The sequence below is a fragment of the Lepisma saccharinum genome, chromosome 1 (genome assembly GCF_977018435.1).
Source record: "Lepisma saccharinum chromosome 1, izLepSacc3.1, whole genome shotgun sequence".
Lineage (NCBI taxonomy): Eukaryota > Metazoa > Arthropoda > Insecta > Zygentoma > Lepismatidae > Lepisma > Lepisma saccharinum.
Window position 1 is genome coordinate 118056407 of NC_139229.1, and position 20035 is coordinate 118076441.

The window sequence follows — 20035 nt, forward strand, 5'->3', positions numbered from 1 at the left end:
AAAGTTTCGGATCTAGATCCGGATCCGAAAGTTCCGGATCTGGATCCGGATCCGAGAGTTCCGGACCTATATCCGGAACCGAGAGTTCCGGATATGGATCCGGATCCGAAAGTTTCGGATCTGGAGCCGGATCCGAGAGTTTCGTATCTCAATCCCATTATAATATTACCACACCTTAAAAGGTATTATGATCTTCGATTACAAAGAAAATTTTTATTAGTTAGTCCTACAAGAATTTTTTTCAAATGTTGTTCCTAAAATACTTTGCTACGCATCGGCTAACACACTCGTGCACAAAAAAATCGTACTTGTTTAACAAAAAATGTCAGAGGTGATTTTGTAAATGCCCCTGAAACGAATATGTATTCATTCGAATGTATTGGAAATGGAAACACATAAATCTGAGACATTCCATTCCAGGATGAAACCTTTAACACATATAACAAGATAGAAATTTTATACAAAAATTATACAATTGTTCTACAGTTACAGTTTTACAAATTAAAATAAAACATTATAATATATGCAGTGTTAAATAATTACAAAGTGTAAAAGTAACAAGGGAGGTTATCTAAGTGTCCCCCTCCGATTTCCATGAAACTTGGCAGGCGTATAGTGGGGACCAAAGGAAGAAATACGTGTTTTTTTGTTTCAGCTAAAAAACTGTTTTAGGGGGCAAAACCCCCTCAAATGTCTAGATGAGGACAAATTGAAGTAAGGATCTGACCCCTGTGTACCTCCGATTTCCATGAAACCTTGCAGGTGTATAGTGGGGCGCAATGGAAGAAACACCTGTTTTTTGTATCAGCTAAAAAACTGTTTTATGGGGCAAAACCCCCTCAAATGTAGAGATGAGGACAAATTGAAGTGACGATCTGACCCCTGTGTCCCCCTCCGATTTCCATGATACTTGGCAGGTGTGTGTATAAACGGGCCCAAATGAAGAAATACGTGGTTTTTTTTTTGTTTCAGCTAAAAAAACTGTTTTAGGGGGCAAAACCCCCTCAAATGTCAAGATGAGGACAAATTGAAGTGAGGATCTGACCCCTGTGTCCCTCCGATTTCTATGAAACTTGGCAGGTATATAGTGGGGCCCAAAGGAAGAAATACGTGTTTTTTTTGTTTCAGGTAAAAAACGGTTTTACAGGGCAAAACCCACTCAATTGTCAAGATGAGGACAAATTGAAGTCGGGATCTGACCCCTGTGTCCCCCTCCGATTTCCATGAAACTTGGCAGGTGTGTGTATAAACGGGCCCAAATGAAGAAATACGTGTTTTTTTTGTTTCAGGTAAAAAACGGTTTTACAGGGCAATCTCCCCTCAAATGTCAAGATGAGGACAAATTGAAGTGGGGATCTGACCCCTGTGTTCCCCTCCGATTTCCATGAAACGTGGCAGGTGTATAGTGGGGCCCAAAGGAAGAAATACGTGTTTTTTTTTGTTTGAGGTAAAAAACGGTTTTACAGGGCAAAACCCACTCAATTGTCAAGATGAGGACAAATTGAAGTGGGGATCTGACCCCTGTGTCCCCCTCCGATTTCCATGAAACTTGGCAGGTGTGTGTATAAACGGGCCCAAATGAAGAAATACGTGTTTTTTTGTTTCGGCTAAAAATCTGTTCTAGGGGGCAACCTCCCCTCAAATGTCAAGATGAGGACAAATTGAAGTGGGGATCTGACCCCTGTGTTCCCCTCCGATTTCCATGAAACGTGGCAGGTGTATAGAGGGGCCCAAAGGAAGAAATTCGTTTTTTTTTTGTTTCGGCTAAAAAACTGTTTTAGGGGGCAAAACCCGCCTCAAATGTCAAGATGAGGACAATTTGACGTGGGGATAATCTGACCCCTGTGTCCCCCTCCAATTCCCATGAAATTTGACACGTGTATAGAGAGCCCCTATGCCCCCTGTTTCTTCCTATGCCTATATTTACGTGGTTTCGGGGTCAGATCCCCACAATTTCTCCACATCTTGACATTTGAGGGGGGGCCTCTATACACCTGTCAAGTTTCATGGAAATCGGAAGGGGAGACTTAGACCTCCCTTGTAAATGTATTAATTAATTACAAATCGCGCACGGGCACACACACACTATATATATGTGTGTATGTATGTATATTATATATATATGTATATTAGCATGTAACAATATGTTATACACACATTCTTACTTTCCAAAGAAGCGCATGTGGGATGGCAAAACGGATCCGGATCCGAAAGTACCGGATCCGGATCCGGATCTGAAAATTCCGGATCCGCGGATCCGGATCCGAAAAATTTCAGGATCCGGATCTTTAGGATCCGGAACCAACCGGATCCGGATTTCGGATCCGCCAGGATCCGGATCTGGCCATCCCCCAATCCCGATTAGCCTTACTATGCATAAAGCAGTGGCGCAACCACAGGGGGGCGGGGGAGAATTGTCCCCCCCCCCACCAACCTTCGACGGAAGTCAATTCTAGGTGGGGCAAGGGCGACAAACATTGACGGCCAAGGGCACCTGCAGGGGGCACAGAGGAGAATTACCCCCTTCGATTTTAAATTTTATGCAAATAAAAGTACATTTCGTAAAATTTTCTTGCTCGCTTCGCTCGCAATGCCTACTTTTCTCTCTTTCGTCAAGTTCAGAGCCGTAGACAGGTGGCGGCGCGAGTCGGCCATGGGTGCCGAATGATCTAAATGAAAAAAGTTGTGAAAGAGAGAATGCCTTGGCGCCCCGTGATATTATTTGCGCCCTATTAGGGACAAATATGGGGGGGACGCAAACATTGACGGCCAAGGGCACCTGCAGGGGGTGCACAGAGAAGCAATTGCCTCCTTCGATTTAAAATCTTATGTACACCCAACGGCAAAATAAATAGTAGGCACATTGTCCATCACCATTTTCATTCAGTCCGTTTTTCACAATGTGATGATCATGAATTGATGTAAAAACGTCATTAAGCAGAGGACAACATTTGCTTTATATCAACAGAAATTGATTCCTTAAAACAACACAGGGTGTGGAATAAGGAGTCATGAAAATATTGATGGACAATTTGCCTACTATTTTCTTTGCCGTTGACTGTACATTAAAATACATTTCGCAAGATTTTCTTGCTCTCTTCGCTCGAAAAGCCTGCTTATCTCGGTGTCGTCAGGTTCAGAGCCCTAGTGGAGTGGCGGGTGTCGGCCATGGATGCCGAGCGACCTAAATTTAAAAAGTTGAAAAAGAGAGAATGCCATGGCGTCCAGCAAAATTATTTGTGCCCTATTAAATCAATATTGATTTCAATTGCAAAATTTGGATATAAAAATTTTCTTGCTCGCTTCGCTCGCAATGCTTTTTTTCTGTATTGTAATGTGTTTTAATAATATGTGTTGTATATATGTATTGAACAAACTTTGAATACATACACAATTAATGTTAGCATGTTGCATATGTACTTTCTTATTTTATGTCGCTCCATGTTGCATATGTGTAAAAGATATGTTGTACATGAAAGTTATACGTGTCATATGTACAAAAAGAATAATGTTCGTCATGCATATTCTGTCTTTCAAAAATACAGTTTGTGTGCTTGTTTTCCATTATTAGCTAATATGAAATTGACGGTGTTGAAAAAATATTTCAAATCGTTTATTCCAAACAAATGCTTTATCACCGACTTCTACCCCCTTTTTGCGTAATTTATGAGGATAATAACGTCTTTGATACTACTATTACTATTACTAGTAATAGTAGTAGTAATAAAGTCATTATTAATGTTATTATTGTTGTTGTTGTTATTGTTGTTGTTGTTGGTACGTTTATCCTGGTACTTGCCCCTCCCCCCAGGCAAAAATTCGTGGTTGCGCCTCTGGCACAAAGTGGACTTAAAACACCAGCTCACCACCACAATTAGTAGCAATTGTGAACATGTGATGCGTGAATGCATCTTTTCAGGATGATATTCCGTTATCGAGGGTTCAGAACGTCGGAAGTTAGTTGTTACACAGCGACACCTTCCATCTTCTGTGGAGAAATGAAGCGTTTGAAGTGGAACATGCTAGCTGGGGGAAGTTTGGTCGAGCCGTGGGGTTAGCTGGGGTATGCTTCTATGGTTTAACATGGTGAAAATACGATAACTGGGGTGGTACTTTGCGAAAATTTTGCAAGTTGGGGGGATACCATCCCCCTTTTCCTCCACTTCGAGCACTGGGGGAGTGTTGTTCAACGTCACGCGCTACAATGCCAGAAGTGCCAGGTTCGAACTCTAGTTATGCACCATTTTGTATCACCGGATGTATCATTGTCTTTGTCTCTTCATCCATTTCTTCAGGTCATTATTCGCATACATCCTAGGGTGTAAGGGTGACCCTTAGTAAAGATGCCCAAATGTCAACCTCTTTTCCCCGTAGACTGAATTTTACAGACTAGCGAGGCTTTGGTTTGGCGTCTGGGACCTGTAGCGAGGATAATGCTCTGCGTCGTTCATGTGTGTTTGTGAGTGTCCCTTCATCCATCTTACATTATCACTATCCAACTTCATCTTCGCGTTTAGCTAAAACTGGAAGAAGAGCAAAGTAAAATGAATCAAATCAATCAAACACATGCATCCTAGTCGTCGCGATTAACCCAAGAGGTGGAATACAGGTCCGTAGCCAGGCAGGGGCCGGGGGGGCTCAGCCCCTCCTGACAAGGTCGCCAGCCCCCTTGACATTAGGTAAAACAATTTTGTTTTCTAATTTGTTTGAGATGAAGATTATGAGCAGAAGTCTAAACAGCGGCAAGTGTTTAGAAGATTCTCTAGACTTTAGAAAGTTCTTTCATAGGGAGCCTTCTTTATCTATACCTTCCCTGCCCCTGTTGCAGCTTCTCGTTTTGCAAAAATCTGTGACTTTCATGTCATTATCCACATTCCTTCCGCATCTGCGTCAAATGTCAACAGATCCCATGTTTTATTGCTTTGGCCGGGGGTGGAATGTACGGTAGACACTATGATTGAAGTGAATATTGTACATTTTAACATGTATATGATATAAATATCTGTATCATCAACAATAGTATGGAGTGTGTATTAAGGGATGGTGTCAGTAGCAGTCATGAGCACTTCAAGAGATGTTTCACAAGATATAGAAAAAAAATCTGTAGTATTTGTATGATATTTCTAAATTTTATATTTTAAATTAACTTAATGACCCCCGACTTGCATAATTTACCTTCATTTAATACTATTAAACTTTTTAAAAATGGACTTGGTTTACAAAGCCCCCCCCACCTGATAACCCGTGAGCCCCCCTACTAGTGTTGCCCACGAGACGAAACTTTGACCTGTCTCGTCTCGTGGAGCCTCGTGGAAATGCTGTCTCGTCTCGAAAATATTCGTTTGTCTTATGACACATGGTCAATCTCGTCTCGTCTCGAATTTTTATAAGCCTGTCCCGTCTCGTCCCTTGGGCAACACTACCCCCTACCTCCCTGGAGGTCAGTTCTAGTACTGGGTAGAAGAGCAACGTAGTAAACGAACCAAAATGGAAAGATAGAAATAAATAGTACATAGAGAAGGGAGGAAATTTTCTTTCTCTGGTTCGGAATGAATTTAGAAATGCAGTCCAGAAAACAAAATCCAGTTTCTTATTTGCTTGTCTTGTCTGTCTTCCAGTGTCTGTATTCAAAACTGCTTTCGAATGGCTGGGGAGCGTAGTGAACGTGTGCAACAAGAAACTGGGGACCCCTTTTGAAAGGTGCATGCGGGTGATGGAAGACGGCGTCGAGGACTGCCGGGCGACGCTTGGCCCCACCTTCAGTTGGCTGTGCAACCTCACCTACGTGGGCCACGCTTTGTGCTACATCGTCAAACCTCTCGACCTCATTTGCATGGTGGCGGATTTCATCAAGGACACTGTCCTTGTCTCAGTAAAGAAAAGTAAGTGTACACCAGCGTGTTTTTTTTTAATTTTTATTTGTTTAGTTTTGTTTTATTTTACTTTGTTTTTCTTGTACTCTTGGCTAATCACAAAGATGATGAGTGATATATGATGAAATTGATGAAGGCACACTCACAAATAACACCAATGACCAGGTCGGGACTCGAGCCCGGGACTAATTTGTTTTGCTTTTGGAAATATTTCATTTTTTTAAATTTGGTAAAGTTATCGGGTGAGTATGTAATATTTAATTCTAAGAATAATTTTTAAACGTCGTCGGAAATTAATGGACAATTATAATAATAATGACAATTAAACATTTCTGGCTTTCCTCAGCATCACTGAGGAACAATTTTAGATTTAGGGCTAATGCAGTTTTTTTTTTAAAAAAAATAACGTAAATTCTATTAAATAAAGCGGGTAAAATATACATAAATATACATACATTGAAATGTATGCATCTTAAACCTCATTCAATGCTATACATATACCTTAATGGCAGGCACGAATTAAAAAAAATATATATGTATATGTTATTTTGTATCATAACTTCTGTACGATAAAATTAATTGTTAAACAAAGAAAAATGTCTGCATTCGTAATATTTACAATGCATTATTATGAAGGTAAAATTAATGGATCATAAATTTTTTCGAAAGTTGATTTAGACACGAATTTTTATTTCCAATAATAGTTTCAAATGATGTTCTGCTCACACGAGAGCGCGCGTGTGTGTTCTGTTCATTTTGATAACTCATTGTCATTAATAATATGGTATTAAATACTTCCACTTTCTACAGAGCTAAGACAATTTGGTCGTCTAATGTACAACGCTTTTTACGTCAAAGTGAAATTCAAGCACTCATTCAACTTTGAAACTACCCAGTCCAAGTCATGGAGCGAAGTTGCCTCTGGAATCGTCACAGAAATCAGAGACAGGGCGGACGAATTCGTGTCCGTGTTCGATTGGATGTGCGGTTGCGTCACGTTCTTTGCCGTTTTCATTGTGTGCAAGTAAGTTCTTACCATATACGTAGTTCAAAAATTTCAGGTGGAATGAAATGTCGAAGGCTTCTTCAGACATCATTGTAATGATTTCTTCGTGACAATTTATTCAAATAACTGTAGTATCTGGGATCACCTAATAGAATAGAATAGAAAAGTATTTTTATTTCCTACAGGACATTTTTGTAGAGAACGTTCTATTCATAGAAAATGCGTTCTCTCTCTAATATTCTCATGAACTGAGGATAGGAACAGGTTTTCTGCACAATATATCGTCATTGACCCTCACAATTACTGAATAAGGGTTACCCAAATATTAGTAGCAGTAGTGTGCTCAGGGGAGTGGTTGATCTTTTCTAAACAACAAGCGTGTCCAATGCAGAAAAATATGAAAAATATGGGACAGCCCGCACGAGCTTCGGGGGCGCAGTAAAAATTAAAAATTTAGAAAGACCGATAGTTCACAAAAGTTTTCCTTTGTTAAATTACATTTTCAACCAAACATATTACATTATTATGCACCTATAACTGCAAACAGAAAATGTTAATCACTAGAAATGTAGAAAGAGAATTGCCAAATTAGAAGAAAACCTTCATTACATGAATAGTTCAAGTCATTGATTACGTCGCCGAAGGGTAGACGACAGGCAAGTAAAAGACTGTGCATTACTAGATGGTCGTCTACAGGGTGGCTCAATAAGTCACTTAACACCCCCAGTACAAAGCCACTGCAGCGCGCAACATGGAAATGGTGATGACCAATCGTTATCAGGCCAAGGGGGAAACACATTGACGCCACCCACACGGTCGGCGGCCATCTTGATGTCCGCCATCTTGAATTCAACTTCAGAATTTTAAATAGGAAGGGGGTCGTGCGACATATCAACATGGGCTAGAATGTCACGAGAAATGCAATGGTGAAGGTTTTTTCGACGTATCTTTAACCAGTAAAAAGTTATGACTGAATTCTTGTACCAATTTGCTCCTTTTCGAGGTGTTAGAAAAATGCCTTAAAATTTGTTTAGCGCTTCGGTAATGCATAGAGATCAAAGTGACGTCTATGGAGAGACGTTCGCATGCCATTGCACATTATTTTAATCGGATACATCCATGAAGAGCTGTGCATTATGAATGGTTGTCGCGAACAATTTACAGTGTGACGCTTCCATTGAATTAAAAGTCCTTCACAGTGACAATGCTAATGTTTATGTTCATAAGGAAGTTCATAAACAGAATATTCGATGATTTTTATCTGATAACCCATTTTCGACAGATCAAAGCTGAATGGTTAGTGTTGCTAAGTTAATGGTGTGGCGTGCTGTGTGGAACACGATTGGTTAGTCAATTTTCCATCAACGGAACCTTAAATGCTTAGGGCTACTTGGATTTGTTAAATAAACAGTTTTTTCATCCTTGCTTATGGAAGAAGGTACTTTTTACAGAGTTTTTTCAATAGGGAAGAACACCAGAACACTTATGGGAACGTTATGAACCAGTTTTTGTCCAAAGTTAGTTATCAGATGACAAGGGTCACATATTCTGTTTATGAACTTCCTTATGAACATAAACATTAGCCTTGTCACTGTGAAGGACTTTTAATTCAATGGAAGCGTCACACTGTAAATTGTTCGCGACAACCATTCATAATGCACAGCTCTTCATGGATGTATCCGATTAAAATAATGTGCAATGGCATGCGAACGTCTCTCCATAGACGTCACTTTGATCTCGATGCATTACCGATGCGCTAAACAAATTTTAAGGCATTTTTCTAACACCTCGAAAAGGAGCAAATTGGTACAAGAATTCAGTCATAACCTTTTACTGGTTAAAGACACGTCGAAAAAACCTTCACCATTGCATTTCTCGTGACATTCTAGCCCATTTCGATATGTCACACGACCCCCTTCCCATTTAAAATTCTGAAGTTGAATTCAAGATGGCGGACATCAAGATGGCCGCCGACCGTGTGGGTGGCGTCAATGTGGTTCCCCCTTGGCCAGATAACGATTGGTCATCGCCAATTTTAAATTCCATGCCGCAGTGGCCTTGTACTGAGGGTGTTAAGTGACTTATTGAGCCACCCTGTAGATTTGATTCCTTGTTGGCAATTCAAGTAAATTTTCATTTAAACTTAAACTTCTTGTCAAGAGTCATAGTAACGTCAAAGAAAATGCAGAAATAGCCGAAGCATCTGCATTACGAAAGAAAATGTATTCATTCCACTTCGTCTTAATGTTTGTATTCCAAAGTAAATCTTGGAACATATAAAATGTAAATGATGTTTCCAACATTTTCAAAATTCCAGTATATCTCTTGAAGAGGCATGCAGCCTTCTAGAAAAATCTTTACGTTGTCTTAACGAGCCTTGGAATAATTTTTGAGTGTTAGAATATGAAGCTAAGGAAATGGCCAGAAGGCGGCAAATAGAAAAGTCAATTTCTACCAAACGGAAAATAAAAGTAAAGAACTTTTTCGACGTTTAGCTTACTGCCCCATAAGTTTATAATCATCTCATATGTATTCTCATATTGACAAGGGTTAGGTGGCAGAGCATCCCTTGGCTGAACCTCGCCCGCTGAATAAAGAAAATTTATTATTATTATTATTATTATTATTATTAAAGGCCTAGCGGATATAATTCTCACAGGGCCTCGCGTTCCCTAACAGCGGCCCTGAATATAACTGATTTATACTTCAGTTACAAAAACTATATTAACTTCAATTCTTTACTACAAAATAAACTCAGTAAATGGAGCTTGCAAATACAAAACGAAATATTGCTATATAATTTTAAAAATCTTCCTTTGTATTTATTTATGTTTCCAACATTTGTCATCTCTTGTAGAACTGTTGTTTATCGCCACAAGTTTCTGACGAAGGACCCATTCGATAATCACTATATCACTAAAGATTTTCTTCAGATCGACTTGAAGAGGACTCAGATGGACAAGGAAACAGTTCTTCCCCTGAATAGAAGAGAAAGAGCTCATTACATTATGGTAAGCCATAATTTTTGATCGGGGATTTTCTTTTTTGAAGTACACACACACACACACAAACTTAACTAGCTATAGATCCATAGATGAATAACATCTTCTATTTACAATATCACAATATTTCAGGATATAAATTCACATAATAGTATGGTACTTCAAATTTGGATGCCGAACATCCGTCCGAAAGCTAGAGTTTTGCCTTGACATATTGATCCATCTCAGTAGGTGGAATGGGCGATTCTGGAAGGGCCCTTTGACCTACTTTTTATTTTACGACGTTTTACGCACTAAACTAACCTACAATGAGAGAAAAATGGACAGAAAAAAGCTCTGGCATCACTTTTTAAGCTATTTTTTATGCTAACTCGTTTTTTTTACCTACATTTGAAATGACTTACGACATTTTCCTATAAGGCTGCCTTTTTTAATGTAAGCCCCCCCCCCCCTCGGTGTAATCTACTACGACCTGCTAATAGGCTTTTGCTCTCAGCGTAATTCGTTTTACGGGCTAAACTAACCTACAATGAGATAAAATTAGACAGAAGAGAAGCTCTGGCGTCAGTTTTTAAGCTATTTTTTACCTTCTGCAAATCTTGCTTTTATGCTAACTCGTTTTTTGACCTACATTTGAAATGACTTACGACATTTTCCTATAAGGCTGCCCCCCTTTTATTGTAAGCTCCCCCTCGGTGTAATTTACTACAACCTGCTAATAGGCTTTTGCTCTCAGCGTAATCTGTTTTTTTCGGGCTAAACTAAGCTACAATGAGAGAAGATTAGACAGAAGAGAAGCTCTGGCATCAGTTTTTTAAGCTATTTTTTACCTTCTGCAAATCTTGCTAACATCGTTCTTTGACCTACATTTAAAATGACTTACGACATTTTCCTATAAGGCTGTCTCCTCTTACTGTAAGGTCCCTCAGTGTAATCTACCACGACCTTGCACTCTCAGCGTAATCTGCCACAATGTTTTGTTTTTAAAACTCTCAGGTGTGATCTTCTACAATGTGTGTGTGTGATAACCAAAATTTATTTTTTGTTAAGGAAATCCCTGGCCCCCCAAAAAAGAAAATATCCCGCCAGGGGTGCGTGGTGCCCAACACAGTTCTAATGGCCACGGCTAACAAAGCCATGCCTTTGTAGAGTTTCATGGGTTCTTTTTTTTTTAAACCCCCCATGACTCCCTACAGAGGACCTCCGTGTGTAATGTGTGTGTTTTATGATTGAAGAGAAGAAAAATTTTTTGGTTAAGAATGGAATGTGTAAGAACTAAAAAAGTTTCCGTAGGGGGTGCAGCATCTGAAAGAAATAAAAAAATATCCTCAAAAAATAGTGTACATAATATGATAGAAAAAATATAAAAAAAGTGTGAATGCAAAAATTAGTGTGAATAATTGTTTTTTTTAAAAAAATAAAAGAAAAAATATAAAAAAAATGTGAATGCAAAAATTAGTCTGAATAATTGTTTTTTTTTAAAAAAAAGTGGTACAAGAAATAATACATACTTTTTTTGATGAAGAAGTCTAATGGTGCGAGCAGATTTCTTCCTCGTCATGACATCCCCATTCTCGGGTGTGGATGTTGCAGTCCAGTAGCCTCAATTTGGTGTCGTGGGGATCAAGCGCCACTTTGTTGATCGTGGATGTACGCAACTGGTCGATGGTGCTCGTGATCCGATGTTCGGTCATGCGTTTGATTTTTTTGTCGAACAAGCACGACTTGTAATGTTCTACGGTCAGTTTGTTTGTGCTCGAACGCCCCACCCCTTTTGCTTTTTTTATTTCGGTCTCGTCCTGGATTTTCACGGCATACATTTTCGCTCGAAGACCCGCAAACTCTGTGATGATGCGGCCGTTGACTTCATCCTTCATCTTCCCGATCGTCATTTTCTGGCTGTTGTCGAAGAGAGCGTGATCTTTTGGATAGTTCGAGAAGTCGAAATGCTGGCTCATGTTTTTCAGATCTTCGTATAGATCATTGGTGTGGATGTTGTACACGAAGCTGTCTGTGTCGGTGTACGCCACCTCGATCGCCTCTCCATAGCGTGGTTTCATGATGTTGTAGTGAAACTTGTACATGGCCAGCTTCGACAACTCGAGGATCGCGACTCCCACGGCGATTGGTTTGTTGAATGTTATGTGGCGGAGAGCACGTTCGATCAATACCAACGTGTCGCTCAGTATCGTGAAGTTCTTGTACGTGGGCTGAGCGACGAGCTTGTTTATTTTCTTCGGGTCGGAGACCAAGTTGATATTTCTTCTTTTCCTGGCATCTTCCATGCTCTTGCCGTAGATACTATTGTTCATCAATTTGTATAGCTATTGTCTGCGGAAGAAGAAGCTGATGCTCGACGTTGAGTGTTGCCGTCGATATAGGGTGCTAGCCACCTGGTCTGTTTAAACTTCAATCCCGAGTGCACATGCTTCAAAACCAATCCATGCTGGAGGTAGAATTGTAGGAGACGATAATGCACCACGTAATTCTCTTTGCTCTTGAAGGTGAGCATCAGCTTTTTCTCCGGAGCCGTTTCCATTACAGGTGCCATCGCAAATCCATGGTGTTCTTGATGAAGCGATGCAGGATATTCCAAATCTACTTTCAGGAAACATCCATTTTCATGATCTTCGCTCCATTCTAAACAATCTTGAAGTTCCTGCTCGCTCATCCATTCGTATTCTCCGATGGGCAGAGGCTCGGACATGGCATAACCATACAGGTTGTTCATGTCCCAGTATGCCAAGAAGTTTGTCGGTTTCCCTGCATCGAAATCGGCAACATATGGATTGTTGGCTTTGACGTATCGAAGGGGACACTGGACGATTCCACCACGTTTTGCCTCTTCGACAAACAAAAGTTGATTGACGTCCTTGATGAGTTCTATCTTCACCTTCGTGGATTTTAACATCGCCTGCCAAGAATAACCCGGTGTGGTGTAGCTGAAAGCGGGGTCCAAACCATATGCTGCCATTCCTCTCGAGCGATGGAGATGAAAACGGTCGCTCAATAGCGTAACATCCAGTTTCAGATACAGATCGTGATAGTCGGCCATGGTTTGACAAGAGAATGTAGACCAGACGAGGTGAGCATGATGGTAGTCCTCTTCGGTGCAACAGGTGTCGCTAAGATGACTGTAGAATGCTTCTCTCGGTGGTAACGATGTTTCTGAGAATTTGGAAGCATCCGTCATGTATTCGTAGGGGTAAACACCCTTGCGTCTCAACAGTGCTAAATGTTGGTCGCCGAAACATTTCCTGGTGGCGACCAAATCATCGTCGGTGAGTTGAGACGCGAGTGTCGCCAAACTCGAAGACAGAAAGTTGTAGGAGTCCAAGAAGCGAATTTCTACGTGATTGCTATTTCCAACGTCGACCTTCTTGCTGAATGAAATGAATTTCTCATTGGTGCGAGCTACGACGCTAATGGGTTGAGCGTCGCATCCCATCTCCTTTATGAAGATTTTGGCGTCGTAGCCCTCCAAATTGTGAATGAATACAGGAATAAATTTCGGTTTCTTGATTTGTAGATTACAGTTGTTACACAGGGGGGCCACATATTTTCCCGTGTGATGATTGTGGTGGCGAACTTTGATATTTTCGAGGGTGAAGTTACATTCGCACGCATCACACTGAGAGGCAAGGTCGTATGCTTCCTTCTCTTCCTGGGTAAGAGGCTCCATTGCTTTGTCTTCTCTTAGTAGAGGAGCGAATTGTATGGCCATCTGTTTCAAGGTTTGAACAAATTTTTGTGGAGCATCATTGCCGCGATGTAAAATAACATTGCCTGTGTTGTTGACCATCAATCCTAAAGCGCAGGCTTCGTGATGTAGAATTTCGGTGGTGCTCGATACGCTGGGATTCGGTTCGCAGATGGCGAGTGGAAGTTGGAAACTTTCAAAGTCGGCGCATATCACCAAGGGATGCCAGAGTAACGCCTTGTAGTTTGAAAATGTCATGTCATGAGAAGGCATTTTGATAGCCGTAGCCGGATGTTTACTACACATTTTATAATGATCTTGGAGTTCTTCATCAGCATTCTTTTTTCCTCGAGCGTAGAATATACTCAGACATCTGTCGCATACTTCAATTTTATGTTGATGTGTGGTAATTTGACTTCTTGTTAATTTTGGAAGATTCTGAATTAGACAGTAATGATAATTATCATCATCTTCGATCAGAAGTAATCTGATGACACGATTACTTTTAATGTTGCTATGTCTGAGAACGTAGATGGTGTTGTTTTTGTCTAATCCGAAGATGTGTACTGCTATATTTTCGTTTTTATCTGTCTTGTACTGTGCCTCAAATTTACTAATGTCTCGTAGATTTACAGGGTAATTAATACCAGCCATAGGTTTTTCAAATTCTGAGAGATATTCTGGCTTGTTGTAGTGGTATAAACAATGTTTGTTATTATTGGCTGGATGATGATCGGCAATGATGCACCACAAAAAGCATCTGTTATCCTCATTTTGAATGTTGATGATGGCTTTCTTAGCGGCTATTTCCCGAGGCAAATTGATGTAGCTGGATGCTCCCATCGGGTTGTATCGTGCCACCTTCAAAGTTAAAGTGTGAGGCGAACCGCAAAGTGTCCAACCCGATCCACGTTGTTCGAAAGTCTCGTGCTTGTTCAACAAAGCGTCAAACATCTGGTTGCAAATGGCATCCAGCTCATCGACATCGGTGTCGTGGAGGCTCTTTACACCAGTGTAATGATGGAAAGTTTCTCGCTCTTTTTTTACGTTTTCGTAAATGACGGAAACGATGAGGTGGATTTTCAACGAGCATTGCAACAAAGCTTCGGTGATAGACGAAATTAACTTGGTTTTGACCGAATGAAAAAAGTTGTTTAGATCAGATGTTTCTTCAGATTGGAAAGTCTCCTTGGTTAAAATATTTCTAATATTTTCGCCGGTACTTTTCTGCTTTTTTCGTGGCGCTTGATCGTCAACATCAAGCTCTCTCTTACTTGATCCTCCCCCATGCACATCCTTCCGATGTCTACTCAAGTGAGAGATGGATATATATTTCCCACAGTCGTCACATGCACGTTTCGCTTCCTTCTTCTCCATTTTTTTGCTAAGAAAAAAAAGATGAAGTTGCTAAATTGCACTCATTTTTTGTGGTGTTATTTATATTAGACCCCGAAACCATAAATGATCTACCATAGATGAAGTTACTATTTGTGGTGTTATTTATATTAGACCCCCAAGCATAAATAATCTACCATGGATGAAGTTACTATTTGTGGTGTTATTTATATTAGACCCCAAAACCATAAATGATCTACCATAGATGAAGTTACTATTTGTGGTGTTGTTTATATTAGATATGTTCTCAATTTTTTTCTTAAATAACCAGCATGAATCTCTTTGGTTTTCGAAAACAAACCAACATGGAGACTGTACACCACACGACGACAGATCTACCTTCCATGTTAACTAAACTCAATGGTCTACTGATTGTTCATCTCAACAGTATTTGGACGAAATTGGATGATGATGTGGGCAAGATGTTTTACGTCTTCAACAACAATTTACATTTTTACGAAATTCCGATCGGTGGGAAACTTCAAATCACCGTGAATCCGGAAAACGTAGGCGAAATCAAAATATCTACCGGCAAGAACATTTTTCGAATCAAGCACGACAAGATGCTTTCTAACATTACGTACGATGTTTCTGCAGGAGATTATCTTTACGTTCAACTCCTAGGAGATTACGATAAACTCATTCCTCTCTTCGTAGAATTACGTATCGTCTATCCTATTATAAATAACCGCTAACCAAAAATGCCTAACGACATTTTCGGCAACACCAAGCGTGTAGACCACGCAGAAGAGATTCTCATGTTGGACGTCCGAATTAAAAAGTTGAGGAGCGATTTGATCGCTTTGCAGGAGACCTTAAACAAAAGTTTAGAGTCGGAAATCGCTACGCTCCAAACGCAATGTCTCGACCCCATTCTGAAAATCGATTCCGAACTGAAAACGCTCATAAAAAATTATGTCGACGTACCTTCTTACGACAGCGTTCAAAATATACAGTTGAGCGTGGATTCGCTTCAAAATGATTTGGCCAAATTACAGCAATTTCAATCGAAAAATGAAGATTTGGAAAAATTGAAACTCGAAATCGAAGAACGAACTTCCGCAATCGAAAAAAATTTCTCTGAACTTCAAACCGTCGTGAAGGATATTGATGTAGAACGCTTGCACGTCGTCGTTTCCAAATTACAAGAAGAATTCGCCAGCACGTTGGAAGAAATTAAATCCAAGTTACAGACTTTGGAAGATACCATGACGAACCTACCATCGTCAGACGAACTGCAGGTCATCGGCAAGAGCGTTGCGAACATAAAAATTCAATTGGAGGCTTATCAAGATTTCGAACACATTCAAACCACCATCGCTACGCTTCAGGCGTCTCTGGAGTTGATCAACGAAGAAATTAAAAATATTCACGCTGAAGCGAGCGCGTTGACGAGCATTCAGGACACGTTAATCACGGTTCAGCAGAAGATCGAATATTTAGAAAATTTGAACGTTGAATCCAATCTTGCTCATTTTCATCACGTACTCGACAACATACAGGGTGATTTGGAATCGTTACGGACGAGCGTACCTTCGAGTGAAGATTTGGAAAAATTGAAAACGGCCGTGACGGCACTATTCGAATCGAGCGACATCAAAAGTTCGTTGGGCGATCTCGAGAGTAGGGTGGCCAATCTCCCCACCTCCAAAGAATTACATGCTTTGAAAAGGAACATATCACGTATGCTGAAACGATTGGAAACGGAAACGGCGAACGTGGAACAGATTCGAGACGAACTTGCTTCGCTGGTGTCGACGCTGCCCACTTCGCAGAGCGTCGCCGATCTTCACACGCAGTTTACCGAGATGCGAAGCATCGTGAACGATCTCACCGAGAAAAGTTCGAAATTGAATCAAGTCGAGAACCTTCAGAGTATTGTCGTCAACATCAAAAATCAAGTTGGAGTGCTGGAATCCACGCAGGAATCGACGCTGGCCTCTTTCGGTGCCAAGTTGCAAGAACTCAACGAAAACTACAAGCAGTTGAACGTGGAAGTGAAAATCAAACCGTCGTTTTCTGCCGTAACGGATACCATAATCGAGCATTTGCTGCCCATCGAAAATAAACTCGGACAAGTTCACAGTAATCTGCTCGGCGTCGACACTAAATTCGCTAAACTGCATTCTCTGCAAGCCATCGAAATCAACAGCGTACCCAATCAACAGAGAATCTCCACGTTCGTCGAAGGTAACAAACTGTACATGTTGCATCCTTATCATCCGTACTACAAGTTTCTCCTCGATGGCACGATTCAGATAAACGAATTTTCGTACTGGTCTCACGGTAGAAAAGCTAGCGTTCCCACCATGACTTTGATATCGAATCGCGGTGTCCAGAAAGCAGGAAACATTCCTCTGGCACGTTGGAACGAAACGCGCAACATATATGAAATACACGAAGACGAAGATCTCACCGTTTTCGACGTGAGTGCCGGCGATAAGCTGATCATTCAAAACACGAGCGAAGTGCCACCCTCTTTGAATCCCATCACGCTTGTGCTTCTCTTGAAACGTAATCTCTAAAAAATGTCTAGGCAAGCCATCGTCGAAGAATTGCATAAACCTGCACGCCGTAACTACGAACGTTTGGCTGTGGTAACCAAGGGCATCGACGACCTCTGGCAAAGTGACCTCGTGGAGATGAGCAGCGGTAATTTGAAAAACGTGCATAAATTGAACAAGGGCAACAAGTACCTTCTCACCGTCATAGACACGTTTTCGAAATTCGCATGGGCTCTACCTTTGAAGGCGAAAACGGGAACGTGCGTCACGGAAGCATTCAAATTAATTTTTCGCGAAAGCGGCGGCAGACGACCTCGGTTTCTGCAAACGGACAACGGTAAAGAATTTTACAACTCCGTATTCCAAAAGTTTATTCAAAAACATGGCATTCGACATTATTCGACCTTCAGTCACATCAAAGCCACCATCGTGGAAAGATTCAATCGAACCTTGAAAACACACATGTGGAAACGATTCACGCTTCGGGGAAATTACAAATGGGTCGACATCCTGCCGGAACTCGTCGACACCTATAATGATACGGTGCACAGAACGATAGGCATGAAGCCAGCCGACGTTACGAAATCTGACGAGCAGCGTTTAATTTCTACAGTTTACTGTCCAAAGTACACACCCACGACAAAAAAAGCTAAATACAAAATTGGAGACCAGGCGAGGATCAGCAAATTCAAACGCACCTTCGAGAAGGGATTCACAAAAAATTGGAGCATGGAACTTTTTACCGTGGTTCGAGTTCTACGCGGAAACCGACACACGTATATAATAAAAGATAGTAGCGGCGAGATTTTGAAAGGAAGATTTTACGAAGAGGAACTCTCTAAAACGAAACACCCCGACACGTACCTCATCGAGAAAGTATTGCGTAGGAAAGGTGACAAACTGTTTGTCAAATGGCTGGGACTTCCGGAAAAGAGTTGGATCGACGCGAACGAAGTGATCTTGTGAGTACGTGGAACGTGGTGAAGCGTCTACCGGATCCGGAAAGTCAAACGAGAAAAAAAAAGAACGGTGAGTTGCTTCCCGACAGCATCCGCTGTCTGATCGTAGGTCCTTCGGGGTGTGGGAAAACGACACTGCTCGTGGACAATTTTCTCTTCGCACCGAATTGGTTAGATTGGAAGAACAGGCACCTGTACGTGTTCTCAAAAAGTTTGGAGCAATCCAAATACCAGCAACTGATGAAACTGTACGATGGTCTGGACATTGCAACGTTCGCCTCGGAAATAAAACCACTCGACGATTGTCGTGAAAATTCAGTTGTCGTGTTCGACGACGCCATCCTGGAAAATCAAAATGAAATTCGCAACTTTTTCACGCAAGGTCGTCACAAAGGAATGGATTGTTTTTACCTAGCTCAAACGTTTTCCAAAATTCCAAAACAGTTAGTGCGCGACAACGCTAATTTCATATGTTTGTTTCGTCAAGATCACACCAACCTCAAGCACGCGTACGATGACTACGTAGGCGGAGACATGAACTACAATCAATTTTCGGAAGGCTGCTGCTCTACTTGCTGGAACGGTGACGATTTCGGATTCGCGACGATCGACATGACGAGGAAACCCAACGACGGAAAATACAGAAACAAAATCAACGACTTTCTAAACGTTGCAACGTTGTGAGAAACGACGTATATAAATAACGTTATGACGAAACGAAAAATCGAAGACGAAAATCTCAAGCTTCGCGATTACCTCGCGAAACGCTTCAAAGGTTGGAAATCCGAGAATCGCGGATTCTACGAAGAGAAGAAACGTCAGGATCAACCTGTGATCGATGCCATCAGCGGTCTAGGTAAAGAAATTAAAAGTGTCACGGAACAAAATAAAAATTTGATCAACGAACTCGTGCCGCTCGCAGCTAAAAGTTACGCCGTACCCACGCCCATTTCGAGCATTCCTTCGACGCCGTTCGAACTGAAGGATGCACCGGCACGACGTCGAGCCATTGGTAGCACGTCCTCTTCGGATAAAATCGAGTTGGTGCCTTTGGCGCGAGACTACCTGAGTACGGGGAAATTCGACAAGGATGAAGTGTTCGGATTGTATCCTAGCATGGAAACCAACGAAGGCGGTGGTGTGGTGTGGAAGATTGGGAAATCGAAGGTGACCTTCGAAGGCAACGATATTAAAGTTAATTTAGGCGACAAGGATAGTTGGAACAGGTATCCGGGTACGGTGGGACTGTGGGAACTCGTTGCCAAAAAGCAGCCGAAAGATTACACCGACGAAGATTACCAGAGTTACAAGGAAATTTTGATCATGACGGATGCCTTGTACCAGAAAAACGACGCCTCGCAGAATAGGGTGAAATCGAGCAGCGGCGAGAAGTACAGGAATCTCATCAAACCGATTTGGAACCAGGTCAAAACAGGCAGCGGCGTCAAACGCTACAACACGTTACCCAAAGAATTCGTTTGGGTGGACGACGTTAGGAAACTCGTGGACCGATTGTTGGTGATAGCCGGCGAAGAGAATGCAGGCAACCGTAATTTCTACAACGAGAAGATTGGCATCGTGGACATGATCAGCACG

At 41.3% G+C, this 20035-nt stretch overlaps 1 protein-coding gene across 1 annotated transcript in view; it reads left to right on the top strand.

Annotated features, from left to right (window-relative positions):
* The window catches only part of LOC145987116 (uncharacterized), a 77090-nt gene that overhangs the window by 40751 nt on the left and 16304 nt on the right, over positions 1–20035 (top strand). Inside the window, exons 6-8 of the mRNA XM_083121602.1 lie at positions 5619–5882; positions 6684–6897; positions 9737–9890. Of these exons, the coding sequence (XP_082977728.1) occupies positions 5619–5882; positions 6684–6897; positions 9737–9890 (632 nt within the window). The remainder of the gene's footprint in view (positions 1–5618; positions 5883–6683; positions 6898–9736; positions 9891–20035) is intronic.